The following is a 19,074-nucleotide window of genomic DNA, read 5'->3' on the forward strand; positions in this document are numbered from 1 at the left end:
TTGCCACCTCAACATGCTTCAGCTCAGACTGTGTCCAGAGACTTCAGTTGTGGAACGACAACCCTTCAGCTTCATTACTCAGGTGAGACCTTTCCTTTCATAGCATTCTCTAATTACATCCCAGGTGGATCACTTTCTAACAAAGTCCCCAAACCTAGATATACACCAGGTTCTGTGAGAGAGAGCATATGTTCACAAGTATCCATAAACAAGTGCAAAATATATACCTGAAAGCAGAAGTACACTAGAGTTTGCAGTGAGTACCCCCCACCCCCAACACTTCCTCTCCACTGTTCCAGACTTTGGGTCCATGATTCTTCAACAATTTGTTTGGCTTTGTATGTTAACTCTCTTTTCAGCCACCAGGTTCCAGATGCCATTAGGATGCCAGCCAGGCTTCCCTGGACTGAAGACCCCACCAATGTGGCCTGGAGCTCCGCTTCCCCAGAGACCCACCCTACTAGGGAAAGAGAGAGGCAGACTGGGAGTATGGACCTACCAGTCAACGCCCATGTTCAGCAGGGAAGCAATTACAGAAGCCAGACCTTCTACCTTCTGCAACCCACGACCCTGGGTCCATGCTCCAGAGGGATAGAGAATGGGAAAGCTATCAGGGGAGGGGGTGGGATATGGAGATTGGGTGGTGGGAATTGTGTGGAGTTGTACCCCTCCTACCCTATGGCTTTGTTAATTTATCCTTTCTTAAATAAAAAAATAAATTTAAAAAAAAAGAAAATGAGGAGAAAAGCAGATTACTCTTGCACATGCAAAGGCCAGGATACAAACTCAGAACTTTATGCTGGTAAATCCATGACTTTATCCTCTGCAACACCTTCTGGACTGCCCATACAATACTGGGGTGTTAGTTTTTGTAACATGCACGCTCAACCAGGTGCGCCACCCAGCCCCGTGGGGTGTTAGTCTCAGTGCCTGCACAATGAATCCACCACTCCTAGCAACCATTTTATTCCTTTTTTTTTTTTTAACTTGTAGAAACAGAGAAATTGAGAGAGAAGGGAGGATAAAGAAAGAGAAAGAGGTGGTACAGGAGTTGACACAGTGGACTCTCAAGGTCAATCCCCAACATCACATATACCAGAGTAATGTCTGGTTCTCTCTCTCTCTGCCTGTCTTCTTCATGACTAAATAAATAAAATCTCTTTTAAAGATTTTTATTTATTTATTAATGAGAAAGATAGAAGGAGAGAGAAAGAACCAGACATCACTCTGGCACATGTGCCGCCGGGTATCGAACTCAGGACCTCATGCTTGAGAGTCCAAAGCTTTATCTGCACCACCTCCCAGACCACAATAAATAAAATCTTAAGAGAGAGAAAGAATAAACAGAGGGGCCAGATGGTGGTGCACCTGGTTGAGTGTACATGTTACAATGCATAGGAACCTGGGTTTGAACCCCCAGTGCCCACTTGCAGGGGAAAGCTTTTCGAGTAGTGAAGCAGTGCTGTAGATGTCTCTCTTTTTCGCTCCCTCTCTGTCTCCTCTTTCCCTCTCAATTGCTGGCTGTATCTATCCAATAAATAAAGGTAACAAAAAACAATTTTCTCAAAAAGAGAAGAAAGAGAGAGACCCTATTTAAAAAAATTAAGTTGTACCATGAGGAGCCTGAATTTGAACATCCCAAGAGCCTCTTTGTGGAAGCAGAACGCCCTGCATGTTAAACATGGAAACCAAGCATGCCTGTGTTCCAGACACCGTAGTCTCCTGACCCAGTCTTTCCAGTCCCTGAGCTGAGTTCTCCCACCCACGCCCCTGATTTGAGATCTTCATCACCCCACCCCCACCCTCATGGTAAAGGAAGCAGGTCCCACAGAACAGCCACAAGCAGAGGTGTTCTACTTACTACCTTTATTCTCACACAAGCTGTGGCCCTGAGGGCTGGTGACAAGCTGAGCCGGAAACCGGGGATTTGCAGATTGAGGAGGGGCTGTCAGGGCCTGAGTGAGGAGTGCTGGGGGGAAGGAGAGGGTGGCTCATCCCCCAGTTAAATAGGCTGGAAAGCTCACAAGTCAGTAGGTATTGGGCTTTCTGGGGTGTGGGGTGACCCTAACTGCTCCCTGCACCTCCCACCTGTCTGGGGTTCACTTGGGAGGCTACTGTGTTCCGATGGGATCAAGCCTGGCTTTGACCACCTCCCTGAGTCCTGCTTCACTGTGCTGTTCTGCCCGGGGCTTCTTGTGTCTGAGCATGATAAAAAGCCAGGCCCCAGAGTCTCATGTACTGAGGTGCAGGGGTGGTCGAGGAAGGGAACGAGAAAAGGAGAAGTGCCAAGGCAAGGAAGCTGTGGTCATGCAGGGCTGGCTGGGCACTGTCATTTACAGCTGCGACCGCAATTCTCATTGGCCTGTGGAGAGAGACAGAAGTTAAATGTAGGTCCCCTCTTGTTCATATCCTTTCCCAGCACCCTGGGGGCCTCTCTACATTCTGCTGCCCCTGCTCAAATATAACCTATTCAGGTCAGGTGGTGGCACATCCGTTTAAACACACACTTTACTATGCACAAGGATCCAAGTTCAAGTCCCCCATCTCCACCTGCAGGGAGGAAGCTTCACAAGTAGTGAAGCAGTGTGGTAGGTGTCTTTCATTTTCTGTTCTCTATTTCTCCATCACTCTCAATTTCTCTGACTTTATAAAAAAAATTGTTTTATTTTTTTACTTATTTTTCCCTTTTGTTATCCTTTTTTTTTTTTTATTGTTGTTGCTACTGATGTCGTCATTGTTAGATAGGACAGAGAGAAATGGAGAGAGGAGGGGAAGACAGACGGGGAAAGAAAGATAGACACCTACAGACCTGCTTCACCGCCTGTGAAGCGACTCCCCTGCAGGTGGGGAGCTGGGGGCTCAAACCGGGATCCTTATGCCGGTCCTTGCACTTTGCGCCACGTGTGCTTAACCTGCTGCGCTACCACCCGACTCCCTTTTTTTTTTAAAGTTGTGGTGGTGGTGGTGGTGGTGGTGGTGGAAAGTCAGCTGGGAGCAGTGAACTCATTATGAAGTACCAAGCTTCAGCAGTAACCCTGGTGGCAATAATAAAATATACACTAAAAAGGGGTCAGGTGGTGGTATGCACATGTCCCTCTTTCTCCCTCTCTACTTCCCTTCCTTCTTGATTTCTGTCTAAAATAAACAAAATATTTAAAAATAAAATAGAGCTGGGGAGATAGCATAACCAGTTAAGCAAAAAGACTTTCATGCCTGATGCACCAAAGATACCAGATTCAAGCCTTAGCTGTACCATATGCCAGAGCTGAGCAGTGCTCTGACAAAAAAAATGATTATTACTAGTAATAAATCAATAAGCATTATACTAAGCATCACAGAGAACCCCCACTCCCCAATACCATCCCAGGGGCTGGTCATTGGGAGTTAGAGAGAATAGCCCAGGTATGGCTGTGCTGGGCATCCACCCAGGAGGGAGGCAGACTTTCTGTGGCTACTATGTCTGATGGTTCTCAGGGTCGCTCACCTAGAAACAGCTTGGTTCCACCATGCCCAGATGACAGGTCCTCTATCTCCAGCGGGTCTACACAGAAAGACAAGTCCAGCTGTCAGACCTGGGACCAGCCCACCACACTGCCAGCCAGCAGCTGGGACAGAGGTTTCCCACCCAGTGTGTGGAGGCAGGTGGGGCTTCAAGTGGCAATGCAGTGAGCTGGGGGGGGGGGGGATGAGCAAGCCAAGACAGGGCTGGTGCAGTGAGGTGGAGGGGTGGGGGGGGCAATCCTGGATGGTGCAAGCATGCAGGCGAATCAGCCTAGAGGACTGAAAACTTAAAGAGGAAGTAAATGAGTGTAGATGTGAGAGACATAATAGATTGTTAGGAAGGGCTCAGGGGAGATGCAGGGGCAGGTGTGCTGAGAGGCTGCCCCCCAGAGCATCCTGGGACCATGTGTGCCAGGAGGGCTGGCATCCCTGGACCCTTCCTGGCCCTTTGTACTGGCTCACTCCCTGCAGCCGGGCTCTGCTTACCACTGCAGCTATGGCGCCCGCGGCTCCTGGTGTGGGGGACCTCAGTGCCGTTGGGGTAGACGCACCAGCAATAGCCAGTGCTGCCATAACACTGGAGCGGCATATAGTTGCCATTCTCATCGCACTTGGGGCGGAATGAGCCCGGGTGAACGTCAGGGATGCGGCTGACCTCTTCCTGGCACTTGGTCAGTGCTGAAGCGACAGGCACGGTGGAGACAGTGAGTGAGTGAGCCCTGGCCCAGGCTCTCTCCTGGCACACAGAGTAATAGGCCTGAACCCAGAAGGTCCAAGATCAAAAAGGAAGTAGATGGATGACTGGCAGGATTTGTACCAGCACCGATCTCTTCTGACACTCAATGCCTATTTCCACTTTGGAGTGGCACCTAATGTCCTGGTTTCTAGAGCAAAGTAATGGATCCCTTGGTATGTCAGAAGTTCCATGACTGTAGAAATGGGGGTTACTGTGACTCCAGAAATGGCACAGTGGATGGCGCATTGGACTTGCCAGCATAAGGTCCTGAATTCAGTCCCCAGCGTTGCATGTGCTAGAGGGATGCTCTGGTTCTCTTTCTCTCTCTCTCTCTCTCTCATAACTTTAAAAAAAAATAATAAATGGGAGGGAGTCATGTGGTAGCACAGTGGGTTAAGCGCACATGGCACAAAGCGCAAGGACCGGCATATGGATCCCAGTTCGAGCCCCCGGCTCCCCACCTGCAGGGGAGTCGCTTCACAGGCTGTGAAACAGGTCTGCAGGTGTCTGTCTTTCTCTCCCCCTTTCTATCTCCCCCTCCTCTCTCCATTTCTCTCTATCCTATCCAACAACGATGGCATCAATAACAACAACAATAATAACTGCAACAATAAAAAAACAAGGGAACAAAAGGGAATAAATAAATTAATAAACATTTTTTAAAAATAAAAATAAATGGGAGTGGGGCTTGGTGGTGGTGCAACTGGTAGAGTGCACAAGTTACCATGCAAGAGGACCCCAGTTCAAGTCCCTGGGTGCTGCAGGTGTCTCTCTTTCTCCCTTCCCATCTTCCTCTTTCTTTCTGTTTCTATCATAATTAAAATAAATAATAAATAAATAGGAGTTACTGTCCACTGGAGATGTTATAGAGGGAACTGAAACATTAGCTAAGAGTTGTTAATTAAGATCATCTTTTTACTTTTTTTTTTTTAACCAGAGAACACTCTGGTGTATGGGGTTCTCAGGCATGAAAGTCTTTTTGTGTCATCATTACACTATCTCTCCAGCCCTAAGGTAGCTTCTTTAAAAGCTAGAGAGGAAAGTTGCTTCGTTATAGAGCATAAGCTGTGTGTGTGTGTGTGATTCTGGGTTCAATTGTCAGCATAAAAAAAAAAAAAGCAACAAAACTACAGTGTTTTGTTTCTGATTTTTGTTGTTGTTTTTAAGACTTACTCACTTATCAATGAGAGTGAGAGGGAAAGGCAGACAGAACCAGAGCATCACTCTGGCACATGTGATCAAGAATTAAAGTCAGGACCTTATGCCTAAGGATCCAATACTTTATCTACTGTGCCACCTCCCAGGCCTCCAAAAGATAGCACCTAAGGTGCCATCTGTGAAGCTTGGAAAGATCTGATCCCATGACAGAGGGAACTATTGATTCTCCACTTTTGAGGCTGGGACACAACATTATGGGTATGCAAAAAGTCTCTCAAAAAGTTTCTCAAAAAGTTTCTCAAAAAGTCTTTGGTGCCTGAGGCACCAAAGGTCCCAGGTTCAATCCCCAGCACCACCATAAACCAAACTGAGTAGTACTCTGGTTATTTAAAAAAAAAAAAAAAACATAAAGTGGTCTGGGAGGTGGCACAGTGGCTAAGGCACTAGACTCTAAAGTATGAGGTCCTGAGTTCAATCCCCAGCAGCACATGTACCAGAACAACGTCTGGTTCTTTCCCTCTGTCCTCCTATCTTTCTCATTAATAAATAAATAAAATCTCTTTTAAAAAATTAAACAAATAAAAATAACATAAATCAAAATGATAAAGAAGCTGAGAATACAGAGACATCCCTGAAGTTGTATGGAAGAGAGGACTAGCTTGAGAACACAGCATTCATACATGTGAATGGTGCAAGTCCTGGTATAATCTGTCCAGGAATTAGAAAAGCCCCAGGCCCTCCTTGTGCATAATCCCCATTGGCTAGTATTTCCTTGAAGGCTGAAGTGGGATCCGTGAGCCCCCTCCCTGGAGCCTTAGAAGTGCAAGGCTGGGGAGGGTCATTGCCATGCTTCCTGGGATGTCTCAGGTTCTCTGGGGCAGAGCATTCTCTACAAGGGAGCTCATCTCCATCTTCCCAAAGGCAGACTTGTGTACCCCATGGGCCCCCAGCTGGGAAAGAAGGCAAGAAGCAGCTGAACCCAGAAGGAACAGGCAGGAGAGAAAATGAGAGAAGGGAGGTTGGGAGAGTCCTGTGCTTAGATGCAGAGGTGCATGTGGCCTTAAGCAGTGCTCCAGAGCCAGCGGGGAAGCCTTCTGGAAGCCATGTTCTGCCGACCTCCTGCTTCCTGGTACCTTTGGTGGGTGCCTCAGTGAGCTTCTCCTCTTGTGAATTCTTGCTCAGTTCAAACAAGAGCCAGTGGTGCATCCAGCTCTCAAAGACCTAAAGGGTGTCGACAGAAGGAGGTCATCAGGCTCCAACCCCACTGGGCTCAACCCCCAGGAGCTCCCAGGGAAGATGAGACAGGCCACAAGGCCTCCATGTCCAGCTGCAGCTGCGCTGTCCCAGGGATCCACAGAGCTCAGCTGAGGTGTTTCCTCAACTCCAAGCTTTCCTCCTGTGTACATGCCAGAAGCCTTCTCCAGTGTCCTGAGATGGCTTCCAGGGCCACCAGGCAGGCATCCAGCTCCTCCAGCCACAACCTAGTCCTTGGGAGAGAAGGGAGACTTGCCCACCTTCCATTCCAGGTACTCCATGGTGCTCTTCAGGTGTTTCAGGTTCTCTGGGAAGCTCCCCTTCAGCTGCGGGTATACCTTCAGGGGGTCAGTCTTCTGCAGGGTAGCAAGACAGGAAGGAAGGTTAAAGAGAGCTCCCTGGCAGGCAAGGTGAAATGTGCACTAGGTCCCCCTGGCTTCCCATATGAGCAGTGGATCCACACTGCAGCCAGCTTAGACCCTGGGCCTCAGCCATTATAGGCCTAGGAGGGAGAAGAGGCAACAAGGCCCATCCAGCTGTTCAGCTGTCTGTCCAGCTACAGGGCCACACCACAACCAAACTCCAGTCTCAGCTCAACCAGTGTCCTCAGGCTTCTCCCTTCATCTTTCAGCTCTCACCTCCTCCAGGAAGACTTCCTTGACATTCAACCCCAACCCCAGTTAGGTTGGGCCCTCTGCCTAAACCCACTGCATGCTTCTCTTTACTAGGTCAATTCTCTGTCTCCCAGGCTGCACTGAGGTCCCCATGGGATTGGGAGCTGGTAGAAGTGCTCCCAATGCACACGGCAGACATTCAGGGAAATGGAACCTTTTTTTTTTTTTTTTTACCAGAGCACTGATCAACACTGGCTTATGGTGGTTTATGGGAGTGGGGATGGTGCATGTACTACTGAACCTGGGACTTCAGGAGCCTCAGGCTTGAGAGTCTCTTTGCATAACCATTATGCTAATACCCCCATAGCATCTTCATTTCTTTTTTTTTTTTTTTGCCTTCAGGGTTATTGCTGGGGCTCAGTGCCTGCACCATGAATCCACTGCTCCTGGAGGCCATTTTTCTCCCTTTTGTTGCACTTATTGTTGTAGCCTAGCTGTGGTTATTATAGTTGTTGTTGATGTTGATGTTGTTCATTGTTGGATAAGACAGAGAGAAATGGAGAGAGGAGGGGAAGACAGAGAGGGGGAGAGAAAGACAGATACCTGCAGACCTGCTTCACCACCTATGAAGCGATTCCCCTACAGGTGGAGAGCCGGGGGCTCAAACTGGGATCCTTACGCTGGCCCTTGCGCTTTGGGCCACCTGTGCTTAACCCACTGTGCTACCACCTGACCCCCAGCATCTTCATTTCTTCTTTTTTTTTTTTTTCCTCCAGGGTTATTGCTGGGCTCGGTGCCTGCACCATGAATCCACCGCTCCTGGAGGCCATTTTCCCCCCTTTTTGTTGCCCTAGTTGTTGCAGCCTCGTTGCGGTTATTATTGCCATTGTTGATGTTGCTTTGTTGTTGGATAGGACAGAGAGAAATGGAGAAAGGAGGGGAAGACAGAGAGAGAGGGGGAGAGAAAGATAGACACCTGCAGACCTGCTTCACCGCCCGTGAAGCGACTCCCCTGCAGGTGGGGAGCCGGGGGCTCGAACCGGGATCCTTACGCCGGTCCCTGCGCTTTGCGCCACGTGAGCTTAACCCACTGTGCCACCGCCTGACCCCCGCATCTTCATTTCTTAAAGGCACATCTTGCAGCTGAGGAAGTAGCTCAACTGGTAGAACACTGAACCTGCATATTGAGATTTCAGGTTCAATACCCAGCGTCACAGGTACCAGAGTGGTGCTCTGGCTGGTCTTTCGCTTTCCTGTCTCATGTAAAACTCTCTTTCTCATACATAATGATTTTTTCATTTTGTTCTGCTTTGTCCAGGGCACTACTCAGCTCTGGTTTATGGTGGTAAAAGGGATTGAACCTGGGACTTTGGAGCCTCAGGTATGAAAGTCTTTTGTCATAGTCATCATGATATCTCCCCTGGCCAAATTTTCTTTCCCTTTTCTTTTAACTTTAACCAGAGCACTGGGAATTGAACCTAGGATCTTAAAGTCTCAGGTCTGAAAGCATTATCAAAACCATTATGCTACCTCTCCAGCCCTAAACTTTTCCCCTCCTTTCTTTTTATTTTTTTATATTTATTTATTTATTTACCATTTTGTTGCCCTTTTTATTATTGTAGTTATTGTTGTTGTTATTGATGTCATTGTTGTTAGATAGGACAGAGAGAAATGAAGAGAGGAGGGAGAAAACAGAGGGGGAGAGAAAGACAGACACCTGCAGACCTGCTTCACCACTTGTGAAGTAACTCCCCTGCAGGTGGGGAGCTGGGATTCTTATGCTGGTCCTTGTGCTTCGCACCATGTACATTTAACCTGCTGCGTTACTGCCCAGCTCCCTATTTTTATTTTTTAAAGGAATTTATTTATTCATGAGAAAGATAGGAGGACAGAAAGAACCAGACATCACTCAGGTACATGTGCTGCCAGGGATCAAACTCAGGACCTCATGGTTGAGAATCCAATGCTTTATCCATTGTGCCACCTTCCGGACCACCTCCTTTCCTTTTCTTTCTCCTCCTCTCCTTCTTCCTTATTAACTTACTTTTACTTTTTACCAGAGTACCTCTCAATTCTGGCTAGTGGTGGTACTGGGCTAGAATCTGCTACTTTGGAGCTTCAGGCATGAAAACATCTTGTTGTTCTCCAGAGCACCCTCAAGCTTATGACTGGGAGTGGGGAGTTTGAACTGGGGACTTTGAAGCCTGAGGCATGAGTCTTTTTACATAGTCATCCACCCCACCACCACCACCACACATATACTTTTTTAAATGGACTATTTTGACCAAATCACTCCTACACTTCAGACATTGGTTTCTCCACCTCAAGCACTCAACAATAGAAAGGTGGAGGAGCGGTAGACAGTGTATGGGCTCTGCTAACCCTGGAAGCCAGTGTTGTGGCCAGGCCTGGTGCTAGCCTCCCAGCATCAGCTCAAGGCTCAGGAGGCCTTTGTGGGCAGATCCCAGTACTCACCAGAAGCCAATGCATCACCTGGTCCTGTGTGGTGTTGCCGTACTTGGTGGCATTCTGCAGGGGCTGTGGAGGGAAGAAGCAGGGTGACCACCAGTCAGAATTCATGGGGGAAAAAAAAAAAAAAGAATTCATGGGGGAGCAGCCCTGGGGTAGAGTCAGTCACTGGGGTCTGGATGAAAGTCTCTAGTCCTGGCAGGCCATCAGGCTCATTCCTGCCACCTTTGGGGAGAACCCTACCAAGTCACTCTACCACCTTGCCTCAGTTCCATTGGCCAATCTGCACAAATCTTCCTGCCCAGGACTTGGTGGACAGCAAGTCATTTTGCAAACAGAAATATGATCTGCATATGGTACTGAGGGCTGAAATGGAAGGGGGATGAAAGGCTGTAGGGAAATGAGAAACACTTGGTATACTGGAGGACTGGAGTCTATCCTAGGATGGACTCCAAAAGGCTTTCCTCTCCCCCAGCCCTGGGATAACCTCTTCTTCTTCTCCCTCCTCCCCCACTAGGATTATTGCCAGGGCTCAGTGCCTACATGACAAACATGTTCCTAGTGACCATTTCCCCCCTTTTTCTCTTTTACTTGATATGACACAAAGAAATTGAGAGCGGAGGAGGAAATAGGGAGGGAGAGAGACAGAGAGACACCTGCAGTACTTGCTTCTCCCCCTGCAGGTGGGAAGAGGGGGGGCTTCAACCCCATCCTTGCTCATGGTAATGTGTGTACATTCAGCCCAGTGTGCCACCATGTGTCTCTCCCCTCTTCTCCTTCTCCTCCTCCTCCTCCTCCTCCTCCTTCTTCTTCCTTTTTTTTTTTTTTTTTTTGCCTCCAGGGTTATCACTGGGATTCTGGGACTCAGTGCCTGCACTATGAATCCACTGCTCCTGGAGGCAATTTTTTCCCTTTTGTTGCCCTTGTTGGTTATTGTTATTGCTGTTGTTGTTATTGCTGTTGTTGTACAATAGGACAGACAGAAATCAAGAGAGGAGGGAAACACAGATAAGACACCTGCTGACCTGCTTCACTACCTGTGAAGCGACCTGCCCTGCATGTGGGGAGTTGGGGGCGAACCGAGATCCTTATTCTGGTCTTTGCACTTAACCACTGCACCACCATCCAGCCCCCTCCCCTCTTCTTCTTAAGGTGGAGCCCTTCCCTCCCCAGCAGGCAAGGTCTCCATCCAAAATCCGTTCAGGGTCCAGTGTCCTTCCCTCTCCCTCCCTCAAGCAACTGGTGACATGCCCCTCCCCACCATCCTAGGTGGTCCTTACCCCCTGGAACAGGCCTTCCACTGGCAGCGCTTGCATCACTATGGGGGTAGCCATTCGTACCTTGCTCACAGGTTTGGCAGCTATGGGACAAGGGAAATGTAGCATGAGTGTGGCCCTGATACCCAGGCAGAGGGCACTCAGATCTCAGAACTAAGGAAGGACTGAGGGTTCAGAGCAGAGGGAGAAGGGAGTGGGCTGAGCTGGGTTCAGGGTTAGGTCTCCCAGGTAGGAGTAGTGGGGATGCGGCACTGTAGGGTGAAATGGGGGCAGGACACATACACTTGGGCAGCTTCATTCGCAGGCTCTCCAGCTGAAGGTTCTGGGAGGTGACAGTCAGCTTGTCCAGCTGGCCCTGTTGATGGTACAGGAAGTAGGCAGTGGTGGCCTGGCCAGCCAGGAGCATCGCCACCAGGACAGAAAAGCCAGTGTACAGCGCTCCACGGCTGCACTTGCTGTGGGGAACGGGAAAGTGGAGAGGTCAGAGGGAAAGTCCTCGAAAGTGACTGTCCCTAGACAGGTGGGGGTGGGACAGCATGCCCCCCCTCCCATTTTCATCAGCTCCATCCCCATCCCATGTAAACTCTCTAACAAACACACCGGTACACAAACATAAGTAACAGTGGACACACAGCTCGGAGACATTGCCTCAGTACCCTGCTTCCAACCACTGGTACTAAAGTCCTCCCAAGTGGACATCCTGGACGAAGCCTTGCCTTCTCTGGGCAAACTGGTATTGGGTCTTGTGCATGTAGCCCCAAAACTGCACCCAAAGCCAACAGCCACAAGGGCTCCCTGAGGTTTGAGGTCTGGCCACATTTCCCTAAGCAGCCAGCAGAGCCTGAGGTTTGAACCCTTCGACATAGAAACACGTGACGTCATAGACAGGGTTTATTTTCATTGGCTCGCTGGACCTCAGACAGGCTTGTGCCATAAGGGTTCCCGACCCCCTCTACCAGTGGGTCACCTCTGGTCCAAGAGGATCTTGGTTTCAGAGAGGTCTGTGAAGCACCAGTGGTGTGTGAGGCTCTAGAGAGTGTAGGGGTGCTGTTCTGTTTTTCAGAAGGGGAAGGGGGTCCTCTCCACTCTGGCCACCCTCTAACCCCTGCAGTAAAGCCAGAAAAAGAAAAAAGAAAAAAAAGAAGCAAGTGGGGCTGGAAAAGCAGAGGCTGCAGGCCACTTGAAAAAAAGAGAAGTGAGACCTTAACATTTTAGGAGTAGGTTGAGGGCCCTAGACCCTGTCTGGCTGGAACAAGATCAGGCACCACCCCCAGTTGGTGTGTATAAGAAAGGGCAAAGGGGCCCTCCAGCAGAAAGCCAATGAGAATGAGGCATGTCTGTGATGTCATGAGTTACTAGGCAGAAGAATCTTCTGGGTTTCCTAAACCATCAAAGTGCGGTCTCTCATCCTAATAAGTTCCTTTAACACCCACCCCCTGGAGCTTTCATTTCACAGGTGTGCCTGAAGCCTAGAGAGTAGGAAGGCCTTGTGTGCTAACAAGTTCCAAGACCCAAACAGGGTCCTTGTAGTCCCAACCCTGGAGACAGGTAGCAGAAAACAAGTCAGGAGGTCAAGAGCTCTAGGGATCCTGGGGCAGGATCCTGACATCACTCACACCGTGACCTGTGCACATGCCCCCAAAACGGCATCCAAGGTCAAAAGCTACGAGGGCTCTGAGATCCGAGGTTTGAGGTCGGGGCCACCCCTTCCTGCTCAGGCGGCTGGGCCAGTCTTCAAGCATTCGACCCAGAAATACATGACGTCACACACATGGCTTATTCTCATTGGCTTTCTGCTTGCCAAACTCAACCCAAAGGATTGTTAGTCTGGAAGAAGTAAGCAAAAACCGCAGGTATGTAAGCCTCTTCTTTCCTCTGAACAGTTTCTCATCGGGTCTAAGTATGTAGATTCAGAGGCCTGGAAATAGCCAGGCCAAGCACTGAATTCTCAAGCATAAGGTCCTGAGTTCGATTCTCCAGTGTAAAATGTCAGAGTGATGGTATTAGTTCTCTCTCTTCCCTAAACAAATAAAAGTCTTCATTAACAAATATTTATTTTTATTTACTTTTTTATTTATTTTATTTTACTTTGAGAGACACAGAGAGAAAGATACAGAGAATATTCAGCTCTGGTTTATGGTGGTGCTGGGGTTTTAACTTGAGACCTCGGAGTCTCAAGCCTGAAAGCCTTGCATAGCCATTACTCTGTCTTCTCAGGTTTTATTTATTTATTTTTACACCGTAGCACTGCTCAACTCTGGCTTATAGTGGTGCTGGAGATTTAACTTGGGACCTTTGGTGCCTCAGCTTTGAAAATAATTTATTTTATTACATATAGGGTAGAGTTTCACATAAGACAGATAAATGAAGAGAAAAACCAGAGCATCACTCTGTTACATGCAGTGTTGAGGGATCAAACTCAGAACCTCAGGCATATAAGTCCAGTGCTCTACCAGCTGAGCCATCTTCCCAGTTGTGAAAATAAATAAATGAATATTTATCATTATTTTTTTAACCAGAGCACTGATCAGCTCTGGCTTATGGTAGTTCGGGGGACTGAACCTAGGACTTTGGAGTCTTAGACATGAGAATCTCTTTGCATAACTGTTATGCTATCTACCTCCTTGAAAATAAATATTTCTTTAAAAGACTCTACACTCATATTGAAGATGAAACCATGTAGCCTGGATTTGAGTCCTGATTCTGCCATTTCCTTTGCTTGGAGACCAACATCAAATCATTTAGCCTTTTTAGGTAACTAAGTTAAAATATCTACTGAAAGGATTGTTATGTTACACAGGCTTATGTGGGAAAGCGCTTGACTTCATACCTAACACTTCATAAATAACACTAAGTATTATTATCAGGTGACTTAATAGTTAATTTAGTCTTTGGTTTCCTTCCACTTGGTGCCTCTGGATGAATGCCAACTCTTATTACCCTTCGCTTCATTTCCTCCTTTCCACTGCCTCTTTGAATAAATAAATAGTAATAACCAAACAAGAGCCAACTGGAGCTATTAGGAATCTTGACACAAGTGTTGCCAGGCAGAAGTGCTCACAAAAGACTGCCAAACAGGCCTGAGCCTAGAATAACCTGAACAAAGGGCTGGGCCAGTTTTAGAGATGTAAAGGAACTAAAAGGAACCAGAGAAGAATGTGCTAAGAGACACCATCACTCAGGCCTTTGTTAGATCTAAGCTCAGAGGGTTCCTTCCTCCCTTCCTTGTAATTGTGCCTTTTAGAAAGGGGCCAGAGGGGCCAGAAGGGGCCAGGTGGTGATGCACCTGGTTAAATGCACACATTGCAGTGCACAAGGACCCAGGTTCAAGCCCCTGGTCCCCACACGCTGGGGGAAAGCTTCACAAGTGGTGAAGCAGGGCTGCAGCTATTTCTCTGTCTCTCTTCCTCTGTATCTCAATATCTCCCTGTCTCTATCCAATAATAAAAATAAAATAAAATAAATATAAAAAAATATCTTTAAAATATCCTTAAAAAAAAAAAAGAAAAGAAAAGAAAAAGAAAGGGCCAGAAAGGGTCCCAGGTTCAATCACCAGCAACAGCATAAACCAGATTTAGCAGTGCTCTGATTAAGGAAGAAGGAAAGGAAGAAAAAGAAAGAGAAAGGAAGGAAAGAGAAGAAAGAAGGAAGGAAGGAAGGAAGAAAGGAAGGGAGGAAAGAATGGGGCCAGGTGGTGATGCACTTGGTTGAGCACACATGCTATAGTACACAGGGATCCAGGTTTGAGCCCCAGGTCCCTACCTATGGGGGGAAAGCTTTGTGAGTGGTGAAGCAGTGCTACAGATAACTCTCTGTCTCTCTCCCTATCTCCCCTTTCCTCTTGATTTCTGGCTGTCTCTACCCAATAAATAAATAATTTTTAAAAGAATTTATTTATTTATTCATGAGACAGATAGGAGGAAAGAAATAACCAGACATCACTCTGGTACATGTGCTGCCAGGGATCAAACTCAGGACCTCATGGTTGAGACTCCAATGCTTTATCCACTGCGCCACCTTCCAGACCACAAATAAATGATTTTTAAAAACTTAAAATACATATTTAAAAGAGGAAAGAAGGAAAAAGAGAGAAAGGAAGAGCCAGGTGGTGGTACACATGGTTAAGTGTACATGTCACAGTGTGCAAGAACACAGGTTCATGCCCCCAGTCCCCACCCACAGAAAGGAGGTTTCACAAGTGGTGAAGCAGTGCTGCAGGTGTCTCTCTTTCTCCCTATCTCCCCTTCCCTCTTGATTTCTCTCTGTCTCTATCCAATAAATAAGTAAGTAAATAAATAAATTTAAAAAGAGACAGAAAGAAAGAAAGAGAGAAAGAAAGGAAGGAAGGAAGGAAGAAAGAAAGAGAAAGAAAGAAAGAAAGAAAGAAAGAGGGAGGGAAGGAAGGAAGGAAGGAAGGAAGGGAAAGAGGCCAGAAGGTAGAATGAGCTCAAACTCTGGATTCAGATTAGTCCTGGGTTCAAATTCACTAGCTATGAGAGCTTAAGTATACCACTTACCAATATGAGCCTCTGTTTTCTTCTGCAATAAAGAAGGAAATAAAAAGTACCTAGGTCATAGAATTATTAATAGAATCAAGTTCAGGGTATGGAAGATAGCTTACCCAATAAATAGAGTGTGTCATTTTCTGTACGGGTTTGAGCCCCTAGATTTGAGATCACAGTACCACATAGGAGGACCACAACACCAAGGGAAGCTCCACAGTTGCTGGGTAGGTACTGTGATGATTCTCCCTTTCTTTGTCTCTCTTTCCCTTTTTCTCTTTATATCAAATTAAAAGAATGAAAAAGTTGGCTCAGGAGTCAGTGGAATAAATAGCACATGTGACAGGCCTCAGAATCACAAAGTTTAAAAAATAATTAATTTTGGGAGTCAGGCGGTAGCTCAGTGGGTTAAGCGCACATGGCATAAAGAGCAAGGACCAGCGTAAGGATGCCGGTTCGAGCCCCCGGCTCCCCACCTGCAGGGGAGTCGCTTCACAAGCAGTGAAGCAGGTCTGCAGGTGTCTATCTTTCTCTCCCCCTCTCTGTCTTCCTCTCCTCTCTCCATTTCTCTCTGTCCTATCCAACAACATCAATAACAACAATAATAACTACAATAATAATAAAAAACAAGGGCAACAAAAAATAAAATAAAATAAATTAATTTTTAAAAAATTTAAAAATAATAATTAATTTAAAAAAGAATCTAGTTTAGTATTTAGTTAAGTGTCCATCACATAACTTGTCATAATAGCTACTATCAGAAGCAAAGAAGTCATGCACACAGTGAGTGGGAACTACTATCATTATCATCATTATTGTTACTATTATTACTGAGACCCAGAGAAGAATCGGTGATTTAGTCAGGGCATGCAGGACAATAGCAGAATCTGGACCAGAATTCACTTCACAATAATCATCCTCTGAGTCATGGGATTCCCAGGGGGTTTTCACAGGCCTCTCATAGTTTGTATCTGGTTACCTGTTCCCCAAAGATAGACCAGTCCTACTTTTGAGTGTCTTTCTCCAGCCCTTTTCTACCTGGTAACATCTGACATCACAACTGTAGATTTTATGATTTGTAAATTAATTTTTGGAGACGGGGGGGGGGGGAGCAGGGGCATTGTGATAACTGCATTCAATTTCCCCTGGGTTTATTTGTTTGACCGGTTCCCTTTCTCTCTCTCTCTCTCTGTCTCTCTTTCTGTCTCTGTCTCTCTCTCTGTCAGATCTACACTGGCTGGGTATCAAACCTAGACCTCTTGCATGCAAGTCCTATGTATCTCCACTCCCACTCCCTGCTTTTACAGGAAAACATGTAGTGGAGGTCATCTTGTGGCTGGGAGAGGGAGACTGGGATCGCTGAAAGATTGTGCTGGGTTTTTGCTGAAACAGGACAACATGGGAAGGAAGAGCACAACTCATATCAACCCTCAGACCCTTCTAGAGCACACACACCCCTTCTTGACCTCCTTTCAACATCTGACAATCTCTCCCGTGAGGGCAGACCATCCCCATCTCCTCTACATACCCCTGTGCCTGTATTTCCTTCGCTACACACATAATACATCCATTCACAGGAATCAGGGAGAAACTCCTTGGGATAAACTGCTTCTACTATTCTCAATGAAAATTTCCATTTACCCATGGAAGATCCATAACATTTTGAAAATCTGGACCAAGCTTTTCTTTTCTTTTCTTTTTCCTTTCTTCTGTCTTCTCCTCAAGCCAGAACATTACTCTGGCACATGCAATTCCTGGGATCAAACTCTGAATTTCATGCTTGTTAGTTGAGAGCTTTAGTAACTATACTACTTCCCACTACCCCCCTTTCTCCCTTCTCCCTTTCCCCTTCAGAGCACTGCTCAACTCTGGCTTGTGGTGGTGTGGGGGACTGGACATGGATGGCCAGAACTTCAGAGCTTCAGGTATTAGAATCTGTTTGCATAATCATTATGCCATCTCCCACCCAGTCCAAGTTTTTTGACCTAGGTTCATGCCCAGCCGGAATCAGTGAAACCCTAGAATTGTGCAGAACTCTAGGGACAGTGTGGAACCACCCCCCTGACTTTCATAAAGGGAGTTAAACCCCTATTCCTATAGGAACTCCCTAGCAGCAGAAGAGGAGCCCAGTGCAGGGGTGTGAGAGGATAGAGACTTGTTTAAACCACCAGTTTCTCCTGTCACTGGGTCTAGCCCCCACTCCAGCAGCATCTGCACACATCTGTACAGCCCAGGACTGTTCCCACATACCTCTCCTGGGCTCTGGGGCGCTGGCTCAGCATGGGCAGCTGCTCCTGGCTGGAGATGAGATCACGTTGGTCATCCATGGTTTGGACTTTGCCGCTTCTGCTGCTGCTGCCTGGGTAATCTGGAACCCAGGACCCACTGCTCACCTCTTGAAGTGGGGCAGAGAAAGAATCTGATTCGTCCACAAGAGACCACTCCACCCACCTGGCAGAAGTGGAAGTGAAAGCCACAGAGCTGGAAATACCCCCCACTCCTGCAAAGCTGTCTCTAATGGGGCAGGATGGGGAGGGGGGTGCCCTCCTCCAAGCAGGTGAAAAAGGTCACTGGGCTTCCATTGGCTACCCAGCAGCACTGTCACTTGTCTCTAGGCAGACCTCTGAAATCAGAAGGCTGTTTGGATATTTCAAGAAACAGGCAAGTGTTTAGCTATTGAAGAGGAAGTTCCTTTGAAGCAGAAAAATGCTTTTGTTAAAAGAGAGAGAGAGAGAGAGAGAGAGAGAGAGAGAAGGAGGAGGAGGAGGAGGAGGAGGAGGAAAGGAAGGAAGGAAGGGAGGAAGGAAGGAAAAAAAAGAAAATGCTTTTGTTTGCTCCTCTTCTCAGCTAGGGGTAGCTGAGTGTTGAAAGGGTCTGCTCAGCTCTGTGAGCTTAGAGAATTCCCTTTCTTCTCTAGCCTCAGTTATGCTCTCTCAAAAGTGGGGAGGAAAATTGGATTCACTGTTCTCTCTGCTCCCTCCTAATGTGAGCATTTTATGAACCTGACTCCAGGGCTCTAGATGTTAGTGCTAATATTTGGCACCATTTACTGAACTCTCTCCTTTGAGCCAGACATGGTGCTCATTGTTTTGTGTTTTGTTTTTCTCTTTTTTTCTTTCTAATTTTTAATAAATAGGGAGGGGAGGGGGAGATAGAGAGACAGCTGCAGCTGTCAGTCTTCCCTTCTGCAGGTGGGAAACAGGGACTTGAACCCAGATCCTTACACATAATGTGTAATGTGTACGCTCAACCAGTGAACTATTGCTTACCCTCTCTCCCCCACCCTTACACAGAGGTAGGTGTGTGTTTTCAATTTTTTTCTGAAGTTGTATTTATTTTAGTGAGAGACTAAAGTACTGTTCATCTCTGGCATGCAGGTGTGTTGGGATTGAATCTAGGTACTCTGCAACTTGGGGACACTATCACTGTTTATCTCCCTGGCCTAAGGTTTTCTTTTCTTTCCTTTTTTGTCTTCTATTTTATTTGATAGGACAAAGAGAAATTAAGAGGGAAGGGGAGATAGATAGAAGGGAGAGAGACAGAGAGAGAGACCTGCAGCCCTG

The 19,074-nt window shown here is 47.1% G+C and overlaps 1 protein-coding gene across 2 annotated transcripts; it reads right to left on the reverse strand.

Moving 5' to 3' along the window:
- Positions 1-1,853: 1,853 nt before the first annotated feature.
- Positions 1,854-18,014, reverse strand: CD74 (CD74 molecule). 2 transcript variants are annotated; one of them, XM_007516442.3, is made up of 9 exons: positions 17,762-18,014; positions 11,292-11,464; positions 11,013-11,092; positions 9,739-9,801; positions 6,910-7,005; positions 6,529-6,616; positions 3,988-4,179; positions 3,485-3,541; positions 1,854-2,362 (listed from the first exon to the last, which is right to left on the reverse strand). In XM_007516442.3, the coding sequence occupies exons 1-9, from the start codon at positions 17,836-17,838 to the stop codon at positions 2,355-2,357; spliced, it is 834 nt and encodes a 277-aa protein (XP_007516504.2). In that variant the 5' UTR covers positions 17,839-18,014; the 3' UTR covers positions 1,854-2,354. The 2 variants fall into 2 exon arrangements, with proteins under 2 accessions (XP_007516504.2, XP_016040784.1); XM_016185298.2 differs by lacking the exon at positions 3,988-4,179 and having other exon boundaries at positions 17,762-18,008.
- Between the last annotated feature and the right edge of the window lie 1,060 nt (positions 18,015-19,074).

Source organism: Erinaceus europaeus, chromosome 2 (assembly GCF_950295315.1).
Source record: "Erinaceus europaeus chromosome 2, mEriEur2.1, whole genome shotgun sequence".
Taxonomy (NCBI): domain Eukaryota; kingdom Metazoa; phylum Chordata; class Mammalia; order Eulipotyphla; family Erinaceidae; genus Erinaceus; species Erinaceus europaeus.

Excerpts from the sequence above, each read along its gene's own strand:
- CD74 (XM_007516442.3), bottom strand. The coding sequence starts at position 17,838 with ATGGATGACCAACGTGATCTCATCTCCAGCCAGGAGCAGCTGCCCATG. Across the intron at positions 11,465-17,761 it reads CGCCCCAGAGCCCAGGAGAG|CAAGTGCAGCCGTGGAGCGC; the intron begins GTATGTGGGAAC and ends CGTTCCCCACAG. Across the intron at positions 7,006-9,738 it reads AGGTGATGCATTGGCTTCTG|AAGACTGACCCCCTGAAGGT; the intron begins GTGAGTACTGGG and ends GCTACCCTGCAG.